Source organism: Astyanax mexicanus, chromosome 20 (genome assembly GCF_023375975.1).
Source record: "Astyanax mexicanus isolate ESR-SI-001 chromosome 20, AstMex3_surface, whole genome shotgun sequence".
NCBI classification, from domain to species: domain Eukaryota; kingdom Metazoa; phylum Chordata; class Actinopteri; order Characiformes; family Acestrorhamphidae; genus Astyanax; species Astyanax mexicanus.
The window spans coordinates 10,466,086-10,490,936 of NC_064427.1; the positions used below are offsets into that span (position 1 = coordinate 10,466,086).

Here is a 24,851-nt window from a genome sequence, read left to right on the forward strand (position 1 = left end):
AAGTTGTATAACTCTTTGATTATTTATCATATTTACAGACTACACAGAAATCATAGTTTCATAGTTTGAGAGCGTGGTTTATGATGAAAATGTCGTTGACGTAGAGTTCAAAGATACATTTTGATTTAAGCTTGGAGAAAATATGAGATTAAAACATTGTGAAGGTTGTGATGTCATTGACGTTAAAGGCGGGGTTATCCCAAGATGACAGGGTGGTAAGGGGCATGACAATCAGCAAAATAAATAAATAAATAAAGTACCTAAATGATTATAAAGCATCCACAAAACTACAAACTAATACAAATGTGTTAACAAACAAAAAAAAAATGAGTAAAAAGTGTCAAATGTGTAAGTATTGCCCATCCACCTCACAAACTCATACAGTTCACATGCGGAGGCAATTGATATTGAGGTTAATGAATCACAGTGGGATATTCAAAGCTATTCTTCTCCTTCAGAGAGGCTCTGTGTGTGTGTGTGTGTGTGTGTGTGTGTGTTGGCTTAGGGCCTTGTGGCGTCTGGCTGGAGCAGTGATAAGAGTCAACAGGATGCAGGAATGTGGTGACGTGGAAGCGTTGCTGGGGGGCGGACAAAGGAGTGGATGAGGAGGTGGGGTGGGAGGGGAGGTATTCGGGGGTGTTTTTGGAGGTAACAGGGCAGTTAGAATTACCCCCCAGCAACTGGCAGCAGTCCAGGAGTATAGAGAAAGGCCTGAGAAAGGCTTCATAAACAATAAATCAAAACAGAGACAAAAGCTGACCGAGGGGCGACAAGGGGGGGTGTCTGGTGGAAAGTTGCAGAGTGAGGACAAACTGAAAAATGATTATTATTTAATAGAATCAATGTGCAGCTTAGGTGGTTTCCACTTTCCAGCATTTACTAGGCTGTTGCCACATGAAAAGGAAATGGACAAAAGTGATGGGACAACATCGTATTTATTGTTTCTTCTGAAATCAAGAGTAATCAAAATAATTTGTTTGATTGTTGCCCTTTACTACATTTTGAAGCACTGGTGTGAGGATTTGATTGCATTCAGCAATAAAAGCATTGATCAGAATCAGGATGACAGAATGATCACTAATCCTGCTCATCTCCAAAGTCCCCAACTCATCCCATAAGTACTGGATAATATTAGAGCAATCTTTCCAGAGAACACAGTCAGTTACACTCATAGGGTTGTCCTTGTCTTAGAATCCGGTGCCAATGAAAGTTGAAGAGGGTTTGTTTATATAATAATCTTTTTGCTTTGGCTGGCCATGTCCAGTCTGAGCCCTGGAGGAAGGAAAAAAAGGACAAGGCTAACAAAGTAACCCTACAATAATAACCAGTAAAAACAGTAATAATAATAATAATAAGAAGAAGAAGACGAAGAAGAAAAAGTATAATGAACAGCCATCCTCATCACTGATCACAAAGGTTATTGGTTTAACACCCAGGTCTGCAAACCTGTCACTGTTGGGACATTGAGCAAGACAAATAACGCTCTATGCAAAGTCCATAATTTGTTCAAATGTTTGTGAACACTCCTTTTAAGAAAGCAATTAGTTACTTTAAGTTAGACCCCTTGCCGATGCACAATCACACCTTCTCTACTCCTTGTAAGTTCTGCCAATAGATCAAGACCCTTTAGCATATAAACAGCACCTAATGGCACCAAGCCTAATGCCAACCGTCAGCTAGAGAGGTATAAAGTCCCTAAGTTCTGATTTGTGAGACTCAGAAAATGTTTTTTGTGTAGTTTCCCTATTGGTAAGAGACCACTGACTGTTAGACATGCCTATAAGACGCACTCAAAGACACTTTGCCCAGTTGACAATATATATATATACATAGGAGGGGAAAAAACACTGCCCACCCACACTAAACACTGAGTGGCTGACTCACAAACTATTTGCAAAGTACAGGCCAATAAGATCCCTCTCTGTATCGCCTTTGTGTGCGTTTGTGTTCACTCTTGGGACACTCGTTGTGGATTCCGGGAGATTTACTGACTTGCGGGCATCAGGGAGCCGTTATTGATATGTGGTAGTCTCTCACAACTTCCGGGAGACTTGGGAAGTCTGCAAACTCTCAGCACCACACCTCTCTGAAAGCTAGTGGATATGTTAGCTAGCTAGTTAGCAAGTTAGCTCCACACAGCATTGCTATTTTTTGGGGTGCTGTGTGTGAAAGCTGGTTGGCTATGCTGTAAAGGGCTGTAAAAACAGTGGCGTGCACTCTTGAACTTTTCCGCATTTTGTCACCTTACACCCACAAACCTAAATGTATTTCAGTGATAGACCAACACAAAGAAGCACATAATTGTGAAAAGAAAGGAAAAAGATGGTTTTCAAAGTTTAAAAAAAAATTGTGAAAAGTGTGGCGTGCAAAAGTTTTCAATATACAAAAGTATATTGAACTTATTAGAGCTACAAGTATTCTTTGCAAAATGGTTCAAACTCAAACAGGTTGGATGGAGAGCGTCAGTAAACAGCAATTTTCATGTCTTGGCACAGATGCTCAATGGGATTTAGGTCACGACTTATGTCAGGACTTTGCCATTCTAACACATGAATATTCTTTTATCTAAACCATTCCACTGTAGCTCTGGATGTATGTTTATGATCATTGTGTGGCTGGAAAGTGAATTTCCTTCACTGTGGATTTCTGCAGCTCCTCCGGAGTGACCATGGGCCTTGCTCCTTGTTCAATCTGTCAGTGTTTGTGGAAGGACATGTCTTCATAGGTTTTTTGTTCCACTTCACAATTATGTGCTACTTAGTGTTTATCTATCTTTTACAATCACAAACTAATACATTTTGTGGATGTATGATGACAAAATGAGAAAAAGTTCAAGAGGTATGAATACTTTTGCAAGCCACTGTAAGGTTAAATAGGATGTTGGGATGCTGGAATAGCATATCTACATACCTTATGATTACTGGCCACAGCTGTAACTTATTCAGTCTACAAAATGACCAAAAGCAATTTAATATGAACTGACCTGAGATTCTAACACAATTGCAGAGTTCTTAAAAGTTTCCATAGTAAAATAAGGTGTGTAGCAGACTAGAACATGTTAACACTGTAGGAGCACAAGGTTCACTAAGCTATTCCGTTTCTGTTGTGAAAATAAAACAGCTTGGATGAATGAAAGCTGCTGACATGCAGGCCAATACACTTCACACATAACGTTCCAATTTTAGCCCTGGATCAGACCACAAGCTCCTCTCTGCTATTATGGTTTCAGTAAGAGTGCCCTTCAGTATTTCATCCAGACTGTGTATTGTTTTATGACTTCAGTCTTGTCTTTTTTTTTACAGCTGGACGCTACTGTATGACTCAAAGCAAATCACATCATTTGGTAATAATGCACTAGATGCACTAGACTGCAGGTAAATCAGATTTGTTTTTCAAATCAGATCTGTTAACTCCTATTTTCAACTAATTAAAAAGAATTTGCGTATCTGGACTAAACAAATGTATCTGAATGGGATGCTGAGATAACAAATCAAATCAAGTGTATTTATATAGTGCTTTTTTGTAGTCGCAAATTAGATTAACAGAAAGGTGGTAGCTGGACAGTAGGGGTGTGCCATATCGTATCATACGCGATAATATCGCCAACATTTTGGAATATCGTGAACGATATTATACCCTGAAATATCGAGCCATATCAGCCACCCCTAACTATCACATCAGGGTACTACTTTTTTGCTGATTTTAGCAAAAGAAAAATTCACACTGTCCTCATTTCCAATTATATATCTACTGGAGACAGACTATATCTGTCCAATATCATTTGATTTACTTTAATCCTGGATATATGGAGATATATGGTGTGCCATATCATATCGTACGCAATAATAAAACTTCATTTTCATTTTGTTACAGTAGAGTATTCTTGATCTATTTTTTTTTATTCAGTGTTTTGTCATATCGCCAAGAGTATCGTTATCGACAAAATACAATGAAATATTGTGATATTATTTTAGGGCCATATCACCCACCCCTACTAGACAGAAAATCAGACTAAACCTTGAACATACAACACAGAATCTCCAGTGAGCAACAGAGGCAAGGAATAACTTTAGGATGAAACCAGGGCTTATATTTACCTTATACACTAGACTAATACATAGGGGACCCATCCTCCTCTGGTTGGACAGGCAACTTGTAAATGTTAAAAAGTAATTTTAGTCATGACCTGTGTAAGTAACTCTGGAGGCCTTCTTGCACTCCAGCACTTCCTTCACTTCCGGTTTGATGAGGTAATTGTGCATCACATTGCTGATTTGAAGGCCTAGATTGTCCAGACTAAAACTCAAATCCAATTTGTAAGAATCTAAATTTTGAGAAATGTGACTTGCATTCGATTTGTCAAAATCTGATTTCATGTTGTTTCCAGCTGTTTAGACTACCAAAAATCATTCTGGATTAAATCTATATATGCCAAATGTCACATTTGGGCTAGCAGTCTGAACATAGCCTTAAAGCACATTCAGCCCTGACCTTGCAATTGGACTGGCTGGGAGGCATTCTCTGCATACCAGTATCTCCTGATAACGGCACCCTGAACATATCCCTACATCACTCTACCTTTCTTACCTATAACTGAGCACACCAGCATTTTGATTTAGAGTTAGTCAAGTTATACAAAGAGAGGGTTCTAACAAAGGAAGGAAGAGTAATGAGAGGAATGCTATGGTTTACACTCCTCTGGCATACTTTGGAAGGGTCTCCCAGGCCTAGGGGAGCATTCCAACTAAAACTCAGAATGTTTGCGTAAGGAATTTTGGCGTAATTCCCACAAACTGCCTCCATGCTCAGGAATTGCATGTTAAATTATGGATTCTGTGTCCAGTGCTTCTTCAACAATGGAAAAAATGGGAGGGAAGAAGCAACTATTTTCACTCCCACACATACACACACACACACACACACTCAAAAATTCTTTCCAGTTGCCTGTGACTCAAAATTTGTTTGGCATGAATTGAACTATTCCTTACTCATTCAGCGTTGGGAGGACTGGATTTCGTTTTTGTTTATGGCTTTCAAAGGAATCATGACGCATTAACTAAACAACAGAACTCAATTTCTGAGAATTCAACTGCTATTCTAAATAAAATACCACAAAAGACACATTTTTTAACCGTTATTTTATTGAATATTAAAGGAAACAGAGTAATTCTCAAAAAAACATTTTTTAGCCTAACGTCTATCTGCTGCATCTGCACTGTATGGTTAATTTCCACTGTTAATAATGTTGAGACAGTTTATCTATATTTAGCGAAAAAGAAAGGCTCACTGACTGACAGAAGTCAATAGGCAGTTGCTTTAAAACCTTTATTATAATTTTTAATAAGTACGTTTTGAGTTGCCCCACAAACTGCCTATTGATTTCTATTATCAATGTTCTGAAGCCACTCCCTATTAACTTCCATTAATAATGTTCTAAAACAACTGCACATTGACTTTCATTACAAGTGTTTGAAAGCAATTTCCTATTAAATGTTCTGAATCACCTTCCCAGTGAATTTGATTTAAAAAAAGGCTCGTAAGCTGTGTTGCCCATTAATTTCTGTAAGACAGTAAGTTATCTTTCATGTTCTAAGTGCAGATAAACATGTCAAAATATGTTCAGTAATGAATGCTGTAAGATGCAAGTATCAGATAGAGGTTACACTAAACACAACTGGAATTTTCCTCCCACATCCACCCACTGGTAAAGAGTTCATACAATGCAAAAACGATTGTCCTCCACAAAAAAAAAGCTCCTATCAAGACGATCTACTGCATGTAAACTGATTGGAACCTGACTGCTTTCACAGACAAGCTTTTAGAAATTACCCAGCATTCAAACTTGGGTTAAATTCAGCCAACAGACACTAATTGAGCTCCAGTGTTTTAAAGAGTAACAGAATTAGCATTGTCGGCTGTGGTAAGTCTTGAAATCGCTTTGAACCTCAGGCACGTTGTGCTCGGTTGCTTCTCTGAATGCTTTTTTCTGTTTATATGGGTTTACTGTCCACCCAGCAGGACCACAGCGTTTCCATAGGAACGGCCAGATCAGCTCCTCGCAAATTGGAGGCTTATTTTTGCTCTTTTTGTCCAAAAACAGACAAATAAAAATAGAAAAACAATAATCACTACAACAATACAAACTGCATATTTTCATCTATATGAGAAAAATAGGATTTGGTCAGGGTGTCATCATTCGAGGACACTCAGCAGCTCTAACCTGCATGAAAACACCTGTCAGACATAAAAATTCAACATTAAAATATTTAACAAACAACAAAAGATGAAGACGGACTTCACATACATATCACACACATACAGTCTGTGTGTGTATTCTGTACAGGTTTACCTAAAGTGTGTCTATTGTAGGGTGTAAAATAAGTACCTTTGGTACATACAATCATTTAAACAATGACTTTTGGAAATGGCAAAAAAGACTGACACTTAAAAACTGAATATACATAAAAATACTATTTCTAATGCATTTTGTATTAACGTGATCTTGTGATCTCTAACTAATAAAATTAAATCCTTTTTTTTTTTCGTTTTTTTTTTTTTTGCTTTAATTACTGTGACTATGATACATTTCTGACAGTTCCAACACCACACACACACAAACAAACTCTGAACACAGACATCTTGAAAAAGTTTAAACTGTGTGATTACAGAGCTCATTCCCATATAAAGGCATTCTGATCACAGCTGAGATTGTCTCAGTCTTGTTTTACTTCCACCGATGATGACGTCACTTCTGCCTCCTCAACCACCTTGTTCAAAGCTCCTGTGTCAGTGGCAGCATTAGTCTGAGCTTCCTTCTGCAGTGTTTCTGATGACTGTGGGCTATCTGGAAGTAACTCAGCTATGACTGCAGTCATGTGCTCGTTCTCTTCCCGCAGGATCCTGGTGAGGTCCATGACATGGAGCTCCACATCAAATGGTGGTGCTGAAGAAGCTTCTGTAGGGGAACCGCACCCAATGCAGGACTGTGGATTAAAGAAAGGCCAAGGGTACAGGTTTAATTCAGCATGTGTACTGACAGTCAGAACTGTGTATACAAGCAATAAGAGTGTTTTAACTGCAACATTAAAATAACCCCAAATTTGCTAGTATTGACCCACACCCTTGACTGGGCAGAGAAGAAGAAAAGAGGGGGGGTAAACTCAGAGTATTTGGGATGGAGTTCGGGGCAGCTTCGCTGTAAAGCGTGAAGCCGAAGCCCCCCCTCTCACGAAGAGAAACATGAGAAGAGAATAAAATTAAAGAAGGAGGACGATGGGGGAGGTGGGTGCGATGTTGTTCAATGAGCAGGTAGAGAGGAAGTGACGGTTTAAATAGGGAAGAAAGTGGGAGGAGTGAGGGCGTGGATCAATCTCCCAAAACTTATTTATGATACATAACTCCACTAAATATAGAGTCAGTGGTCAGTGAAAGTGTCTACCTATAAAACTCTATATAACATTAGAATAAACCCAAATAAACATAAAGTCAGTGGTCAGTGAGTGTCTAACTGTAAAATTCTACTTACAGTAAAATAACTTTTTTTTTTCCCATTTTCTTCCCAATTTACACGACCAATTATCCAACCCACTCATTAGGACTCCCCCTATCACTAGTAATGCCCAGGAAGGTGAAGAATAACATGTGCTTCCTCCAGTACATGTGAGGTCAGCCACCACTTCTTTTGGAGCTGCTGCTGATGCAGCATTAACGAGCAGCCAGCGCGCTTGGAGGAAAGCGCAGCGACTCGGTTCCGATACATCAGCTCACAGACGCCCTGTGCTGCAGACATCACCCTAGGAGTGATGTGGGGAGAGAGCGCCATCTACCCACCCAGAGGGAGCAGGGCCAATTTTTGCTCCCTCTGACGCCAGCAGCTTGATGGCAAAGCTGCATGAGCGGAGGTTCGAACCTGCGACCTCCCGCTCATAGTGGCAGCCCCCAATAAAACAACCTTAAGTGTGCTGTTAGTTAATGCAAAAACAGTGACCCAATCGCTGTAGCCTAAGCTAGTTAGCTGAAAAAACTGAAAACTGAAAGAATAAACCGTAAATCTAGCTCTCTGTCTAGCTAGCTAGCTAACTGACTAACTTAAGCTAAGATGCCACAGCGCAGATATTCAGCAGCAGCAGCTTGCCTCTGATAGCGGTGATGCTCAGATGGTTGGACGTCAACAATGGGCGGTATTATCAATTGATTGGTTTCCATATTTTGAGTGTTGCATACCAATGTACACAGAAACATCATCCTCGCCTATTGCACAGTTAAACCTGCGAGGACCGGCTTATGTAATTACATCAAAGGAACACATTTTAGCTATTAATTATAAAAAATATATGATTTAGAGTTTAATGCCTTTTCAAAGTCATTTTCGTTACTTTTGTTAGCTGAAATAAAGTGGGTTGAAGGCATCCTTGGGAAAGAAATCAAACATTAATGTTGATTTTTATAGCAGCCATCAATTTTTATAGCATTTGCCATTTGGATTCCCCCCAAAAGTTGTTTCTAATGAAGCTCTTTGCTTAGAATTCTCTGCATCATTAAATTCCGGTTGGAAATTTAAAATACGGAAATTATGCATAAAATATTGTTTTTCTGGATCCGTTTAAAGATTATGGCTTTTCTGTAAAGAGAGAAAGAAAGGCGAAAAACAGATTTGAGCTACTCACAGTAATATTTATGGCTTTAGGGAGGCAGCCGGTTTGGATCCACGGGTGCACCTGACTGAGCTCTTTCTTCTGCTTCTCAGTAAAGTGTGGCTGCTGCATCTTTGCGGTCTTCATAAGTTCTCGGTCCTCACGCAGCACTGTGTCTCTGTCCCTGCAGCACAAACACACATACAGACACATTTGGACAAAAATCATCACACACACATCAACATCACACACATTCCTGAAACCATGTGGGTGTGTTCTGTAATCTGTAATAGACTTGTTTATGTAGCTTCTGACACCATCTGACTGACTCACTGTTATCTATAAACATGAACTGAAGTACATGCAGGGGTGTAACGGTACACAAAATTCATGATTCAGTTTACACAACAGTATAAACCTGACAGTTTAATATGATTTCAGTGTGCTGGGTGGAAGAAAAATAAAGAAGTTGGTTCCCGGTTTGCTCCATGTACTGTTCTTTATTCTCCCTGATGTAGTTAATACAGCCTGTACTGCATTAAACAGTGAAATGTAAACTGTGAACATACACTCGCACACAGCTTGTATTTTTAACTAGTTTGAAGCAGCTGAAGCAGCTTTCATGTGTATTGTTGTAAAATACAAAAATAACTAGAAAATAAAGTTGTGCAGTAAGATGTTTTTTTTTTTACTTTGTTTAATATAGACTGGATTTAAACCGAGTCTAATTTTCCCAAAAAAGAGGAAACCACTTTGGCCATGAATAGGGATAGCTGGCATACTATATAGTCTCCACTTTAGTAACTTTATTATAACAATGTAACTTAAACATTTCCACATGCTGTTTTATAATTTCCTGTATGTCTATAAAATGCCACAGTATGCTCCAAACTGAAAAACAGCCCTTGTGTTATGAAACTATTAAAATAAATAATGAGGGGATTAGTAGTAGTTGGATTGCAGTTTTTCTGGATTAGCTCTGGTTATCAGTATGTCTGGACGATGGTGTTAAATTGGCGTTGCAGACATTCAATCAAAAAGTAGATGTAAAACAAGATGCTCAAATTACTTGCTACTTATTGTCTAATAAAATAAAAATTACTACAATTAAAAGAAAAAAAATTGCTTCTGAGCTCTACCTAAAAACCCTACCTGTAAACCCCATTTCTGTCCCCAACACTCACCTCTTGGGCATTTGGTATGTCATCATTACTTTCTCATCTGTGTTGGCCATGACAAGCCAGATCGGGTCCTGGAGAACATACTTAATAAACTGTTCCTCCCCAGAATCCCCAGATGCCTGTTTGTGTCCGTGGTCGTTCTCTGACGAGTCTATGCTTCCAAAATACTTGCTGGTATTACTGCTTCCTAAAAATGTAAACAGATCAAAGAATATATAAATTTTTATTTGTGGTAATAAAACTTTACAAATACATCCTTTCTTGGATTAGACAAAAAGTGGTATTGTATTTTCAGACTATAAATGCACACCGGATTATAAGGAGAACTATCAGTGAATGGTCTATTTTCAGTCTATTTTTATACATAAGGCGCACCGGATTATAAAGCGCATTAAGCACCTCCGCGGGGCTCCTGACTACAGTAGCTGTAATGCTACAACACACCAAAATATTATGTTGAAGCACATTAAGTATTATTACGCGTGGCTCCTGACTGCTTTACCTGAAAGAGCTTATAGTCCGAAAAAATACGGTAAATGGTGCAGTAACAGAAGCTGAGATGTTTCCTAGCATAATGATATTAATATCATCATACTTTCTTTAATAAACATTTGTGTCCAGTATTGTCATATACAAAAATACCACTTTATAATGCTGCATAATCAAAACAGAATAGTGTTACATTGTTATAGAACAGCCTGCCTCTCTTTGATTAAAATTGCTTCTATTTATTTGATCACATAAATATCTTGTGTCATCCAAAGACCTATTGAAATCTGCAAACTTAGAACTTTCTGTTCTTTCCTGGGCTTAAAGACAGAGAATCCTATAGAGAACTATAGTAGCAGGTTGTTATGACTCACTGGTTCCGCTTCCTGATGTGCTACAGCCATTAGATCCAGAACCAGAGGATCCAGAGCCAGATCCTGAGGACCCTGACCCTGAGGCCGCAGAACCCGTGCCTGAGCGAGAGTCCTCCTGCAGCAGGAGGTCCAGCAGGTCACTCGAGGTGGACATGGCATCCTGGTTGGACTCACTGACATCAGCCTGGGAGCAGACCATAATGTAACAGAAAAAAATACATCAGACTCATACTGTGCATCTGTGTTAATGACTCAAATTATACTCATAAATCTAGCCAAACATCTTCACTCACATTATCTTTATTACTGCTACGAGTGCCAGAAGTCTGTGGTCCTTGGCTGGCCCCTCCCACTGGGGGTGGTGTCTGCTGTGTGACATCAGTACGGTTGCTTGGCAACTCCTCCAGTTGCAGCAGATTGAGCGGCGAGGAGCATCTCGAGTGGAAAAGAGGAGATCCCGCCCGTTCATTGTCTCCCACTGGCTGGCCAGTGGACTGAGGGGTACTGGAACGGGAGGGGACACGAGGGGGCGGGGCAGCGGAAGTGGGCGAGGCAAAAGCAGCAGCTCCATTTTGGAACCCAAACATCAGATTTGGGTTATAAAACTGCTGAGGTACAGTTAGAGGCTGAGTGGGATTCATCTGGGGAGCTAGTGGGTTAAACTGCCCCACAGTGGGATTAAAGTTAGCCACAGCAGGGCTTATCTGAGCCACTGCAGGATTGAATTGTGGGTTCAGCTGGGTGGGCATGGGCATAGCCTGTGCGAGTTGTTGAACTGGAACATTGGCACCGTTTAGTTGAGGGAACATACAGTTAGGCAAAATGAAGGCCATCACAGGAGGTGCCATTGATGGGAACATTTGCGTGGCTTGCATCGGAAACCTGGGGCCTTGCTGTGGGCAGGAAAACGCTGCCTGCATCCTTGGGTCCGTCTCCATTTGTGGGAAAGGAAAAGGTGGGTACATGGAATAAAAAGGCATGCAGCCAGGAGGATATGATGTCATAATGGGTGGTCCACTAGCCTGAGAGTCCACTGAAGTAGGCCATGGAGAAGATGATGAGTGGGCCCCTCCAGACAAATGCTGACTGCTGGAGAAGGCTGGAACACTGGGACCTTCTGCTGTAGATCTAGGAGGAGTACTAGGCCCCGAGGTTGACAGGGATGGGGTGTCAAAGAAGGGGACCTCAGCTTGGTGTTTCAGTCTTTTGCCTCCTCTACCACGCTGACGCCCACTACCACCCCCAGATGGGTAGTTCTGGGAGCTGCGGACACCTAAAAAAACAAAAAGAAAACAAATAAAATAAATTAATTAAATTAAAATTAAACAAATTAAAGTAAACCATAGTTACAATATACAGGTAGAAATGAGTTTTGAGCATGAGCATTGTAAAATAGCTATCAAGAGTTCTTAATAACAACTATTAGTAATTATATTCTTTGCACTGTTCTTTGCACTGGCGAAAAACCTTCAGTAGTCAAATAAAAAATATTATCACATTTTTCACAGAGAAATTGGACAGCCATAATATTCAATATATTTATAAAACAAAAAAACACAAATATCTTGACCCTTTTAAAAATTTAAAAACCTCTAAATGCTACTTTGGAGGATACTACTAAAAAATACCACTGAAGCTAAACACGCTTGGAGGAGAAAGGTAACAGTGCTGTACCTTTAGTTGCAGGTGTTGCTGTTTGTCTGCGAGGGGGCGGGCTGGACTCGATGAGCAGCAGCTGGCTCAGGTCTCTAAAGCGGTTGAGGAAGGCCTGCTCCTCCTGCTGAGTGTGAGTGGACAGAACTTCTTTAGTAAGCCCCCATCTGTTCACTCCAGTACCACCTCTTCTCCCTTCTTGCTCCTTTTCCTTCTTCTCCGCAAGGCTGGGGGAAGCGGCAGGCTGTGCTATTGCCCCTGTAGGGGATGTGGTGGGGTTTTGGGGGACAGGAGTTGATGGTGCTGGTGTAGGTGTTGTTGGAGCTTCCTCCATCATCACAATGTCTGTGAGGGAACAAAGAACAGAGTCAGTTTCAGTTTTTGATACTGCAGTGTGTTCTGTTTCTTTGGAGCTCTTGCTGCAATCCCTTTTTCCTTTTTGAGTTTATATTATCATTTTTTTTTTGGGGGGGGGGAATTAAAAACTGGGCATCACACATAAAGTATATATTTTCAATTGGCTTCTTTTATGTTGGGCACATACCTCAACTCAACATCAGTGATTTTTCTTTACAGCATATATTTTCACGGTCACTTAATATGACTAACAATAGTTTCACAGTTAGACACTTTATTAAAGATTAAGGTAACTTGCTCTTATAGCCTCCAACAGTGGATACACCTGTTTTGCAAATAAATGATGCCATGTGCCAAAAGGAATATGTCATTTTACCTTACTTTACCTTATTGAATTTTTGTCAGCTTTTCAATATCTGTAATATTTACTCAACTTACAGTGTGAACTCCACAAGTAAAGTGAGTGCAAATTGTTCTTTCAAATTGCAACACAGCACTAAAGGTGAATTAACCCCAGGAGAGTTTAATCATGCTCCTAAACACCTCGCGAATACACTCTGATATACTACCTTGCCAAAAAGTACGCCTGAACTCAAGTTGTAGTCTATGTTGACAACAAACTAAAAAAACTAACACTTTCATATATTTATCTAATATTGATATTATCCAACTTCACAAATTTGCTCTGTACCTTTACAGACTGACATACCTGACTCTGGCGGCTTCTTGTCTCCGACATGGACAATGGTGCTGCTAAAACTGCACTGAGAGGTGACAGACACCACACTCTCAGCCTTGTAGTGCAGAGCCAGAGGGGTCAGAGGGTGAGTGGGCTCTGCAGGGACAACCTTAGAAACTTCGGCCACCTCCAGTGTCTCCACTATGTCTGAATAGCAGAGGATAACATATATATTAATAATACATACACGGAAAATGGACATATATATGTAATTTTATACATGTCTTATATACCTAATCATGTGAGGTGTGTTTATGTATGTAAAATATAAACAGTAGCACAGCGTTTACCCTTAGCTGGACCTGCTGCTTCTCTCCATTTGTCATCATCAGAGGTGGAGGAGGTGGTACCGGAGGAGGACCCACATTTCCTCTTCACTGTGTTGGGAACATTACAGCTTTCCAAATAACTGTGAACAGAAAAAAACAACAAAATCAGTGTTAAAGCTTAAGTAAAGATCAAGAATAAAATGTATAGCTTCTTTCTTTAATAAGTGTTCAAATACACCTACAGTGTAATAATAGATCATATGAGTGTAATAATAGGTCGTATGACAATGAGCATAATATAATGCATCTATAGAAGCTGTGCCAGAAACAATGTAGTGCTGTATTGTTACCATATCTTATGTGTCGTTTTTTCATATAACCAGTTATTTACTGATACAGGTATTTTTATACCAGTAAATAGTATTTTATGTATGAATCATTTGCAGGTTAGGAAAGTACTGCAGCATTACACACACAGCCACACAGCACTGGTAAACCTGGTTGTGAAGTATGTTTGGTATGTTAAGACATACAGAAGAACTGCTTGTTAGACTAATATATATTTATATATATACTTATTTGCCACCCCTACCGAATGATGCTGTCCAAACAGTTAATCTGCTGGTATGAAAAGGTGGCCGGGATCTCCTTTCTTGGTAGCTGAGTGGAAGCCTGGATTTTGAGGGTTATAGTCGCCATCTGCTGGACCTCTTTGGATGTGCTTTCTGCTTCAGCAGCCTTCACTGCATCTCCTTAATAAAATAAAAACATCATTGCTGTATTGCTGATAAAGTTTTACAAAAGAGTGTCAGTTAGTGACTGGCATTCATTCTGAATGGCTTGTATATACCTGAGCTGGCCTGTTTCCGAGGTGGGGGTCTGTTCCGGGATTCTGCATAAAGCTGCTGTCCACTGGTCTTCACCATGTGTACATCCTTACACATCTGCTGGAAGGTCTGAAAGATATGGTTGGCAGAAAATTAATTCAGGCATGAAGCTCATCAGCTTTATTAAACACAGGTTTGGAATAAAACATTTTTGTAATTAATCAATTAATAAAAAATAGTTACCAGTCAGGTTAAAAGGACCAGTAAACTACTCTTAATCATGCTAAACGCTAGCTCTTTTGCCATTCAGAGGTGAGTATTATGGGCCTGTAGCCTGTGGCTTATGCCGGCTAGCACTGCTGGAGCAGTATTAGCAATAATCTCTAACCACACTAAGCGTTTTATCGTTCAGAGGTGAGTATTTTAGGACTGTAGTCTGCGTGTTTAACCAGTTAAAACAAGCTATGTGGGACAAACCGCTAACAAGTATCGCCACCCAGCAGCAGTGATAATCGTTTGGATAAAGTAATATTTCTGATTATTATAATTGTAAAAATCTAAATCTTGGATCTATAAATAAACATGGCACAAAGCCCAATAATGGGAGAGTGGGAGGGACAGTGAGATTTAAGTCTCACCAGTTTGCGGACGTGTGGAGGTTCTTCTGCAGCAGCTCCTGTGCTTTCACTGGAAGATGCTGCACTGGGCTGGAGCTCCCGGGAGCCGCTGCTGCCAAGGCTGCTGTAGCCCTGAGATCCACCGCCACCTCCACCACTGTGGACCGGCTGCACCAACAGCCTGTGGATCTGCTCGCTGAACTGAGGAACCTCGGGAGACATCGCCCTGACCTCACCTTCTTCAGGGGCCGTGAACACATCCTCATTAAGGGGACTCCTGTATACACGGAACAAGCAGAAAGCTTTATATTTTATTACAGAGTCGAGCAAGCATTATATTAAACACTCTCTCTATCAATGAAGATAATATTAATACTACTAAACTACAAAAGAGATTGTATGGTTGGTCTCATTTGCTATGTTAAGACGTTGCACTAGACTACTAATATATGTTTTCAAACATAAAAAAAACATAAAAACATTACATTAAATAAAGAGCCACATTCCAACTGTTCACCTCTGTGTGGATGAATTCTGAAGTCGAGTCATATGAAGGAATGTCACTTACGTTCGGACTTTGTGGCGACCCACAATGAAGGCCACCTTTCTGCTCCAGGGATTGATGAAGGAAGACCAGCTGGTGTCGATGGTCAGATACTCTCCACTCCGTGCACACATGCGCAGCGGTGAGTGGTCAAAAGGCTGACCCGCGTACTGGACAACTGGAAGATGGAAAAATTAAGTTGTGAAACAAAACAATGACACTTTGAAACACTGCTCCTAACTTAGTTTCTTAGTTTCTAGATATCTGTTACTATTAGAGATGGAAAAAATCTGGTGGAATCACACAAAACCATAACGAAAGAGTTTTTAGTTTTAGATAAACAGTCCTGTCTGGTTGTGTGTCCACTCTGAGCTGCAGTGTGGAATTCACATGTTCTTTTACAGCTTGTTGTCATATAAAAGTACATTTAATCTTGAGAGATGTTTTATATGCCCTGCATTATGAAGCATCGCCAAGACTGCCTGGAAATACTGCGATCATCCAATCATACAGAAAGACAACCTGCATTCAGTAGCAGCCTAAAATATAATAATCAGTCAATCTCTAATTTAGCCATTGTGACCTTTTTGAGCAGTGTACACTGAAACTCACTCTTTTTGTGGATCTCGACCATGAGCGGCCTGTCCTCAGGATGGAGGTACAAAAGCAGCGGGGTTCCAACCAAGTCCTGAGGTAGATACCCTAGCAATGGCACCGCTCTGGAAAGAAAAGGAACATAATAAAAGATTCATGAGGGACTATTTAGAAAGACAGTTAAGCCTAACATCATTACACCAGCAGTTATTACATATAAATATTTTTTTCTTAGTGGGAAAGCCATATCTGCAAACTATGACTGCTTTAAAGCAAAATAATGAGAAAAAGAGCAAAAACAATTAATACCAAACTAACCTCTCATCTACCTCCTGGAACAGACAGCTTGGTGTGTGGCTGGTGGTGAAGATCCTTTTATCTGCTGGAATACGGGGTGCTAATAGAGACATAAAATTACACAATCAGTAAGATGATGTCAGATTGAACAATGAACAATATATAGAAGCTTATACACAATAAATTTGCATCTACAATTTGATTTCTGATGGTGCATGACTGTGTGACAAAAGCAGATATGTACAGTACCAGTTTGGACACACATTCTGATTATAATTTGTATTATTATTTTATTGTATTATTTAAAACATTGTAGATTAATATGACACAGGTCTGTTCAAACTTTTAACTGATACTGTATGTAACATAGCGAAAAGCCATTGGAACTGGAGGTGGGACATATAAAGCTAATTTGTCATGACTGTGATATCCGCATACCTTTGCACATATTGTACATTTCGGCGTTACTATCGCCATCATAACTAAACTACTGCATGTCCTGTTCAACTGAAGGTACTGCAGAAAATTCTGAATAAAGATCACTATATTGCGTTTCTGATAGCAGCTTTGGTGCATTTTGCCTGTGCATCAAGACACCATGATATATTTTGTGTAGTATAATGTTTTGTCTTATTAGTCACTCTTACTCTTATTAGCAATCTTTTAGCCTGAATTATGTCGGCACTCCAAATCTCTTACCCTCATATCCGGAGTGTACTCTCTCAGCGATGAGCAGACAGCACGGCTCGGGCTGAGATGTGTCCGAGTCTCGCAGGGTCAGCTGATAAGGGGTCAGCCGAAATGGGTAATATTTCATCTCTCCTCCGCTTTCTCTTTCTCCACTGATACGGCAGAACATGGACTTCTCCTGAGCGCAGTCCACTGAGGAAGCTGCCCACACAACACAAAGATCAATCAAACAGATTAATTAATTCACAGTGATGAAGAACCAGTTGCAATCAATTATCAAAAAATGTCCTGCTTTCAATGGAGTAACTGTCTCTACTGTCCCAGGATGTTGAATGACCACCCCACCCCCAACTCCATAACTTGTCCCAAAAGAATTGGATGGAGTTCAATCTTTCCAGAGAACATAGTTCCACTTCTCAACAGCTCAATGCTGGGGGCTTTATAGCCATCTAGCCCTCTATGCAAATGGGTCAAAGTTCAAGTCCTATCCTAGTCCTATTAACTACTTTTAGTACATTTTTCTTTTCATTTACATTTTCTTCAATTTACCTTCACATTTCTCACAACCCCTTGCAATACAGCTACAAACCCCTGGGGGGAGCCCTGAACATGCCCTTTGTAATGCTAAGTATTAGTAATAATCAAGCACATTTCAAAACTTAAAAATACACAAGTAACAGGACCTACTCATTTTTCTCTAAGTGCTTCTTAAATTGATTTTGGCTGCAGTTCTGGTAGGAAGGAATTTTAAACAAATATAAAACTGTTAATTATAAAAAACAAATATATTACTTTCCTTATTCAAATATTTTTTGTTAATGTATTGCTTTGCAAAATGGCATTATGGTCAGTATAAGTACTTTTTTGGAAATAGTTAAAAACTGTCAAAATGTCAAATGTTAAAATTAACATGCTCTAAAAGTAACGGCAACTAAATATAAACATGATGTAAAATAGGTGACTGCATAAATATTAATACATTCAAGTCAGTATTTTGTAGATGCACTATTGGCCTATTGAGTCTGTGAGGTGTGTGATTGGATCTCAGTCATGCTTGCACATCCTTGTGAAACTGCTCAAGAAATGTCAGATTGCATGGAAACAGGAGTAAACTGTCCTGTTTAAGACTAGTCACAAATTGTCTATTTATTCTTTAGCTCTTCCACTCCAGGACATTTACTTTAATGTATTTAATCCATTTTTGTGTAAAGAACCCAGGAAAGCTATTCTATTTTTTAGTCTTCATGGTGTATTTGTAGACAGAAACAATACACAGATTACTTCTGACAGTACCTTCCAGATAGGTGGGCTTATACTACATTCATTTCAGACATGTTCACTGTTCTCAAATGATCTCCATTTTAACTGTGAGTCTTCTAGCACCAATTGTCTGATCACTTTAAGAGGAGTGAACATGTATGCAATCATTTATTTTACATTATATCATTATATATATTCTGTAAATATGATATCATTTTAATAATTTGAGTAATAATAAAGACAATGTATATTTGACAATTGTATACTGAAACAGTGTTTGGTGTTTCTTGCACTGTTTCAGAGAAAGATTCAAGAAAGACATTCCTTTAACTTAATTTATTAATTAATTACCAAATATCAAAGCTTTCTTTGAATTGAGTCATTCTTCTCTCTTGTTCTTCTGTAGATGGTTTGTTAATTACTATTAGCTTTTTGAAAAAATTATGCTTGGTAAACCCTGCTTAAGTGTTTAGAACAAAACTCAAATATGCTCATAACATTGTCCTTTATATATAATTTCTAAACTACTCCTAATATAAAATTCCTAATTAAGATTTCAGAACCACCTGAACAGAGGAACTAGCTTAATTTTTTGCCTCAAAGTGTATATTCTAGGGATTAATGGATGCATTATTTAATTAGTGATTTTTCTATACTGTCAATGCTAGAATACCACTGGTTGTTATGTAAATGTATGTGTAACAGCCCCTCCGTACCAGCGCGGGTGCAGGAGGCCCACGGAGGCAGGCGGCAGGGGGCCGTGCTGCTGTAGAAGGTGCTGACGTCCTGCGGGGCCAAAAACTCTGAAAACACTGCCCCCTGTAGTCTCTCCGGCTTACAGCGCAGCAGGGACGACGCCTGAGGAGAGATATACACCACTTTCCCTGAGAGAAAGGAAACTGCCACCGAGAACGTATCCTGGAAACAAAGAGAAAAACACCCAGAATACTCAAAATACAATATAATAATATATTAACATAACAAGTCATGCTGGGAGGAAAATGCAGCTGACAGCGCAGAGAATTTTATGTAGTGTTGTGGTTTGACAGTTTGCCGTACCGTGTTTTGAAGTTGGTATTCTGAAGTGATATTGTCCAGTTCTTCGATGGTGAACGCAGACAGATCCAAACAGCAGCCATGGCTTTCCTCCACACTCCACTGGTGGTAATATTCCTGGTTAGCTGCAAAATGACAAGAAAAACAGGGCTTCTTTGTATTCATTTTTCAAAATTGATACAGTTAAAGATTCTGATAGATCATACTAGTACTCACAAGAAACAATTTCTGTTAAGTTTTAACACTGAATAAACTGAAAAAGGCCAAACTGCAGACTGTTTTTATTATTCATGTAATACAAATCAAATGCATTGCAAAATATTAATAACTAAATAACAATAACAGATTTTTGAGGGTTAAATATTTGTTTTTCCCACTCACCTCTAACTTGTTTAACACAGTTAAGGGCGTACTGCAGTGAGGCCAGTGTGCTGGACCGCCCTTTCCCTCGCTGCTCTGCAGGAACCCGGATCTTCAGCTCATGAAGCGCCTTCAGCAGCTCCTTCTGAGTCTGCCGGCGAGCCGGCTGGTCACTACTGCAGCCGCTGGTAGATGGCTGGTCCTGCTCGGAGCTGCCGCTCAGCAGACTATATGCGGCCGAACTGCTCGGAGGAGATGGGCTGTGGGAGTTGGAACTGGAAGACAGGAGATATGGTAAAGTAAGTAAGAGCAAGAAATCATATGCTTTTCTGTACTAAAAACCAGGTTGAGAACCATTGCACAGTATTAACAACCAATTTAAGGACATATGCACTTTTTTTAGGAACCACTGCACTATAGAAGGTAAGTGGGGGTGAATTAGTTGGGGTGATTACCTCTTGCTCTCTGTAGTCTCCATCGCAGAGTCTTTTCCATTGTTAGAGCTGCACGTGGAAGCTTCCTGTCCCGTGTGGCCGTCGCACTCTCGCTCAGCTGAATCGTTCCCGCTGGACTGACCGTCCGTGTCGTCAGAGTGCAACTGAGCACTTTGACTGACCACGCCCCTACTGTTCAACCTGGGGGAATGCTTTTTCTTGTCATCATCACCCACACATCTGACCCCTTTTTTAAGATCATTGCTGACAGGGATTTTTAAGTTAGCATCACTCATAATAAAACTCTGCTATGTCACACAGTGTGCTCCTTGCATGTGCACTGAAGTTTTCCTATAACCAAGCATGAATCAGCACTGAATTAGAATCCACATAAGATATAGAACCATCAGTCTGTAGGTTTTTCTTGACTTGTAGATTCTCTTCCTGTCAAGTATTCTGTGCTGATTGTGGAATTACTACAGTGCACCTGGTAAGAAATACAGGGAATAAAGAAGAAAAGCATGTCAAGAACAACAACTTCCGTGAAACAGCTACAAACATCTACAGTGTATGATTACACATGATTATTAAATAGTATTTAAATATTTTTTTATTACATATGCATTAATGCATATTCACTAATCAGCCATAACATTAAGACCACCTGACTCCAACTCCAACTCCTGCTTAAAAGATTAACAGATTCACTTGTGCTTAAGGCTGTCTTGATAACCAGATATCTCAGAAATAATGGCAATAACTAATATTAAAATCCTTTTATGATCATTGTGTGCAACTAATATAAAGTAATATAATAGTAGAATAATTAATGTTATTTTTAGAAGCTAATTAAGTTATTTATAATATTTAGACACTGGAATCGTAACATAAACATTCTCAAAATGTAACCTAAATATATTAAATGTAAACACATGTTTTAGACAAAGTTTTGGGAGATGCTGGTAACTGCATACTGGGAACAGCCCACAAAGTCTGCTAATTTCTGAGCTGTTCTGACCCAGTCATTTACCCATCTCAATATGGCTCTGGTCAACCTGTCTCAGAATTCTTGTTAATTTTTCCTATATTCATTAACGTCAAGAACAGACTGTTTACTTGCTATCGAATACAGTTATTTGTATATTAGACATATTAGACTGTTAGTGCTCTGTCAAAGAACTCATATTTAATTATGTAAAAGTACATAATCAGACACACGAAGTATTCGATTTTTTTTATGTTTATATTCTATCACTTAAATTGCACTTTAACAATATGGTGATGAGGTCTTTCACCTAACTGAGCATTTTTCTTCCATGACTTGTGGGGGAATAAGGAGAGTGAGGTAAGTGGGATTATTTGGTTAATTTCATTTGCCCTGCCCATTGATGCGTAGTGACGTCGTCAAACAACGTTTCATAGAGCAGGCAAGTATTTATGCTTCTAAAATAAAGCTCATGAACGTTAGTCAGGTTGATGTTAACATGCCAAAAAAGATTATTACTATTTTTTGATTAATTACAATAAGGCATTAATTATTATTAGTTGTTATTATTATCAGCCCCTTATTATAATACAGTATTAGTGCTTCCCTTTAAGTTCATTTTGCTCAATGTTTAAGATTATTAACGCAAAGTATTCTGACCTGCTATTATTATTACAGATCAGTGTTTGTTGCATAATCAAAAGGAACAGCATTTTTGATAGACTCATACAGTCCTTTTAAATATGTAAAATGTATTTAGTCTGCATTTTAATTACACTGCAGATCCGCAATCTGATTTATCTGTCTAATCATGTATAACTATACACATATTATGTAGGTTAAATACATACACACAGTTGTACATAAAACCTAACTAACTAACTAACTGTTTCAGCTGTATGAGGACAGGGTTAGTGTATTTTTTAAGCCAGACAGTGGGAAGGACGGATGAGTGAGTCGTGGAGGACAGTTTGCTAAATAAAGAGCTAAAACGACCACACTGCTAAACGACAACGGATTAGTGTTGCAGTTACGGTACAGCTACAGGTTAAATATACATGAACGTCAAGTGCAGCCCAGGCTGAGTCAAAGCCAAGCTCGACTATAATGGTCAAACAGCGTCACACAGAGCTATCGAGCAACACACATCAATAACCATCAACTTAAGCCTATTAAAGAAGGAAAATAAACGAAAATATCAATCCAGAGCAAATAATTAAACACAATAACAGCTCACCACAGCAGACAGACAGTAAACTAAGCTGGCTAGCGTTAGCTAGGTTAACCAGTTTATCCGCGGTTTGTAAACTCGCTAGCTAGCTTTCTTCGCTTCAGTTACTAAAAAGAGAAAATAAATAACGTTTTCAGACGCGAAGTCGACCTTCTTACCTTCGTGTTAGACACCGAGTGGGCGAAGGTCTCTAAGTGCGCGCGTGGAGAAAAAGAAAAGTGCGAAGAAATCGTACAGAAATGAAAACAGCTCCACAGCGATGCAAAACTGAGTCCACTTCATGTCAACGGGTCTCCAGCACACTCAACACGAAACACTACACGTGCATGCACAACGACTCTCTGCTGCGATTGGCCACCGGATGACAACATCACCGCCCAATCAGGGCAAACCGCGCCCCTGTGTCAGAAACTAAGGCTCTGATTGGTCGCTGTGAAACTCTCTTTGTTGTTTTTTTCTCGGCTGTCACGTTGAAGCAGCGCTCCTGTCCCAATTTGCATATTTGGAACACTGTGCGCGTCCGCCTATTGGATGGTGCACCAAACACGCACTGGCCACTTTATTAGAAACACTGACAGTGTGCTGAGGTACACTGGCCACATTGTTAGAAACACTGACCGTGTGCTAAGATACACTGGCCACTATTTTAGAAACACTGACCGTGTGCTAAGATACACTGGCCACTATTTTAGAAACTCTGACCGTGTGCTAAGATACACTGGCCACTATTTTAGAAACACTGACCGTGCGCTGAGGTACACTGGCCACTTTATTAGAAACACTGACCATGTGCTGAACATACACTGGCCACTTTGTTAGAAACACTGACCGTGTGCTAAGATACACTGGCTACTTTTTTAGAAACACTGATCACTTTATTAGAAACCCTGACCGTGTGCTGAGGTTCACTGGCCACTTTATTAGAAACACTGACATGTGCTCAGTTACACTGGCCACTTTATCAGAAACACTGACATGTGCTGAGGTACACTGGCCACTTTATTAGAAACACTCGGTGCTAAGCTACATTTGCCAATTTATTAGAAACACTGATCGCATGCTCAGACTCTTTGACCACTTTATTAGAAACACTGAGCGTGTGTTGAAGTACACTGGCCACTTTAATAGAAATACTGACTGTGTGCAAAGGTACACTGGTCACTTTATTATAAACATTTACCAAGTGCTAAGTTCACTGGCCACTTTATAAGAAACACTTTCCCTGTCCTTAGCCACACTGCCCAACTATATTATAAACACTTTCTGAGTGCTTTGGCCCACTGGCTACTTTATTAGAAACACTGACATATGAGGTACACTGGCCACTTTATTAGAAACACTGACATGCTGAAGTACACTGACTACTTTATTAGAAACACTGACATATGAGGTACACTGGCCACTTTATTAGAAACACTGACATATGCTGAGGTACACTGACTACTTTATTAGAAACACTGACATATGCTGAGGTACACTGGCCACTTTATTAGAAACACTGACATGCTGAGGTACACTGGTCACTTTATTAGAAACGCTGAGCGTGTCCTTAGCCACACTGCCCAACTATATTATAAACACTTTCTGAGTGCTTTGGCCCACTGGCTACTATATTAGAAACACTGACATATGCTGAGGTACACTGGCCACTTTATTAGAAACACGGACCGTGTGCTGAGGTAAACTGGCCACTTTATTAGAAACACTGACCGTGTGCTGAGGTAAACAGGCCACTTTATTAGAAACACTGACCGTGTGCTGAGGTATACTGGCCACAGTAACAGAAACACTCACAAACTGCTTAGGGACATTGGACATTTTATTAGAAACATTAACCGTGTAGTCACTGGCCACTTTATTAGAAGCACTCACCAAGTGCTTAAGTTCACTGGCCACTTTATTAGAAACACTTACCCTGTCCTATTAATTTAAAGTTATTCATTTATTTATAGTCAATTACAATTTGTTCAACCATATTAAATTTTATATTGATAACCTACATCCTTATCACAGCCACAACTGATGACGGAGTAATTTTGAATTAGTGTATAATGGTCCGGATCTACATTTAGCCAACATAAAGCCACTCTCAATAACAGAATCAGCGAATAAGTGATAAACATGAGGTCAGGTTCAAATGTTCAATTGGCAAGCATATATAAACTGAGCATAAAACAGTATTACAAATTTTGATAACAGAAGATCCACAAGGAAATAACCAGGCTCAACAGCTAAATGAAGAAGAAGGGAAGTAAGGGTGC

At 39.6% G+C, this 24,851-nt stretch overlaps 1 protein-coding gene across 2 annotated transcripts; it reads right to left on the reverse strand.

Moving 5' to 3' along the window:
* Positions 1–6,532: 6,532 nt before the first annotated feature.
* Positions 6,533–22,906, reverse strand: per1a (period circadian clock 1a). Of its 2 annotated transcripts, XM_007236043.4 has the most exons (20): positions 22,749–22,906; positions 20,396–20,861; positions 19,962–20,215; positions 19,584–19,705; positions 19,241–19,442; positions 17,274–17,465; positions 16,596–16,674; positions 16,296–16,402; positions 15,708–15,861; positions 15,161–15,416; positions 14,546–14,651; positions 14,288–14,447; positions 13,717–13,835; positions 13,397–13,573; positions 12,352–12,675; positions 10,971–11,950; positions 10,678–10,861; positions 9,818–10,001; positions 8,667–8,817; positions 6,533–6,983 (listed from the first exon to the last, which is right to left on the reverse strand). In XM_007236043.4, exons 2-20 carry the CDS (start codon positions 20,668–20,670, stop codon positions 6,714–6,716), a joined length of 4,296 nt encoding a protein of 1,431 aa, XP_007236105.3. In that variant the 5' UTR covers positions 20,671–20,861; positions 22,749–22,906; the 3' UTR covers positions 6,533–6,713.
* Positions 22,907–24,851: the final 1,945 nt, after the last annotated feature.

Excerpts from the sequence above, each read along its gene's own strand:
- per1a (XM_007236043.4), bottom strand. The coding sequence starts at position 20,670 with ATGAGTGATGCTAACTTAAAAATCCCTGTCAGCAATGATCTTAAAAAA. Across the intron at positions 20,216-20,395 it reads GAGACTACAGAGAGCAAGAG|TTCCAACTCCCACAGCCCAT; the intron begins GTAATCACCCCA and ends CCTGTCTTCCAG. Across the intron at positions 10,862-10,970 it reads GTAGCAGTAATAAAGATAAT|GCTGATGTCAGTGAGTCCAA; the intron begins GTGAGTGAAGAT and ends GTCTGCTCCCAG.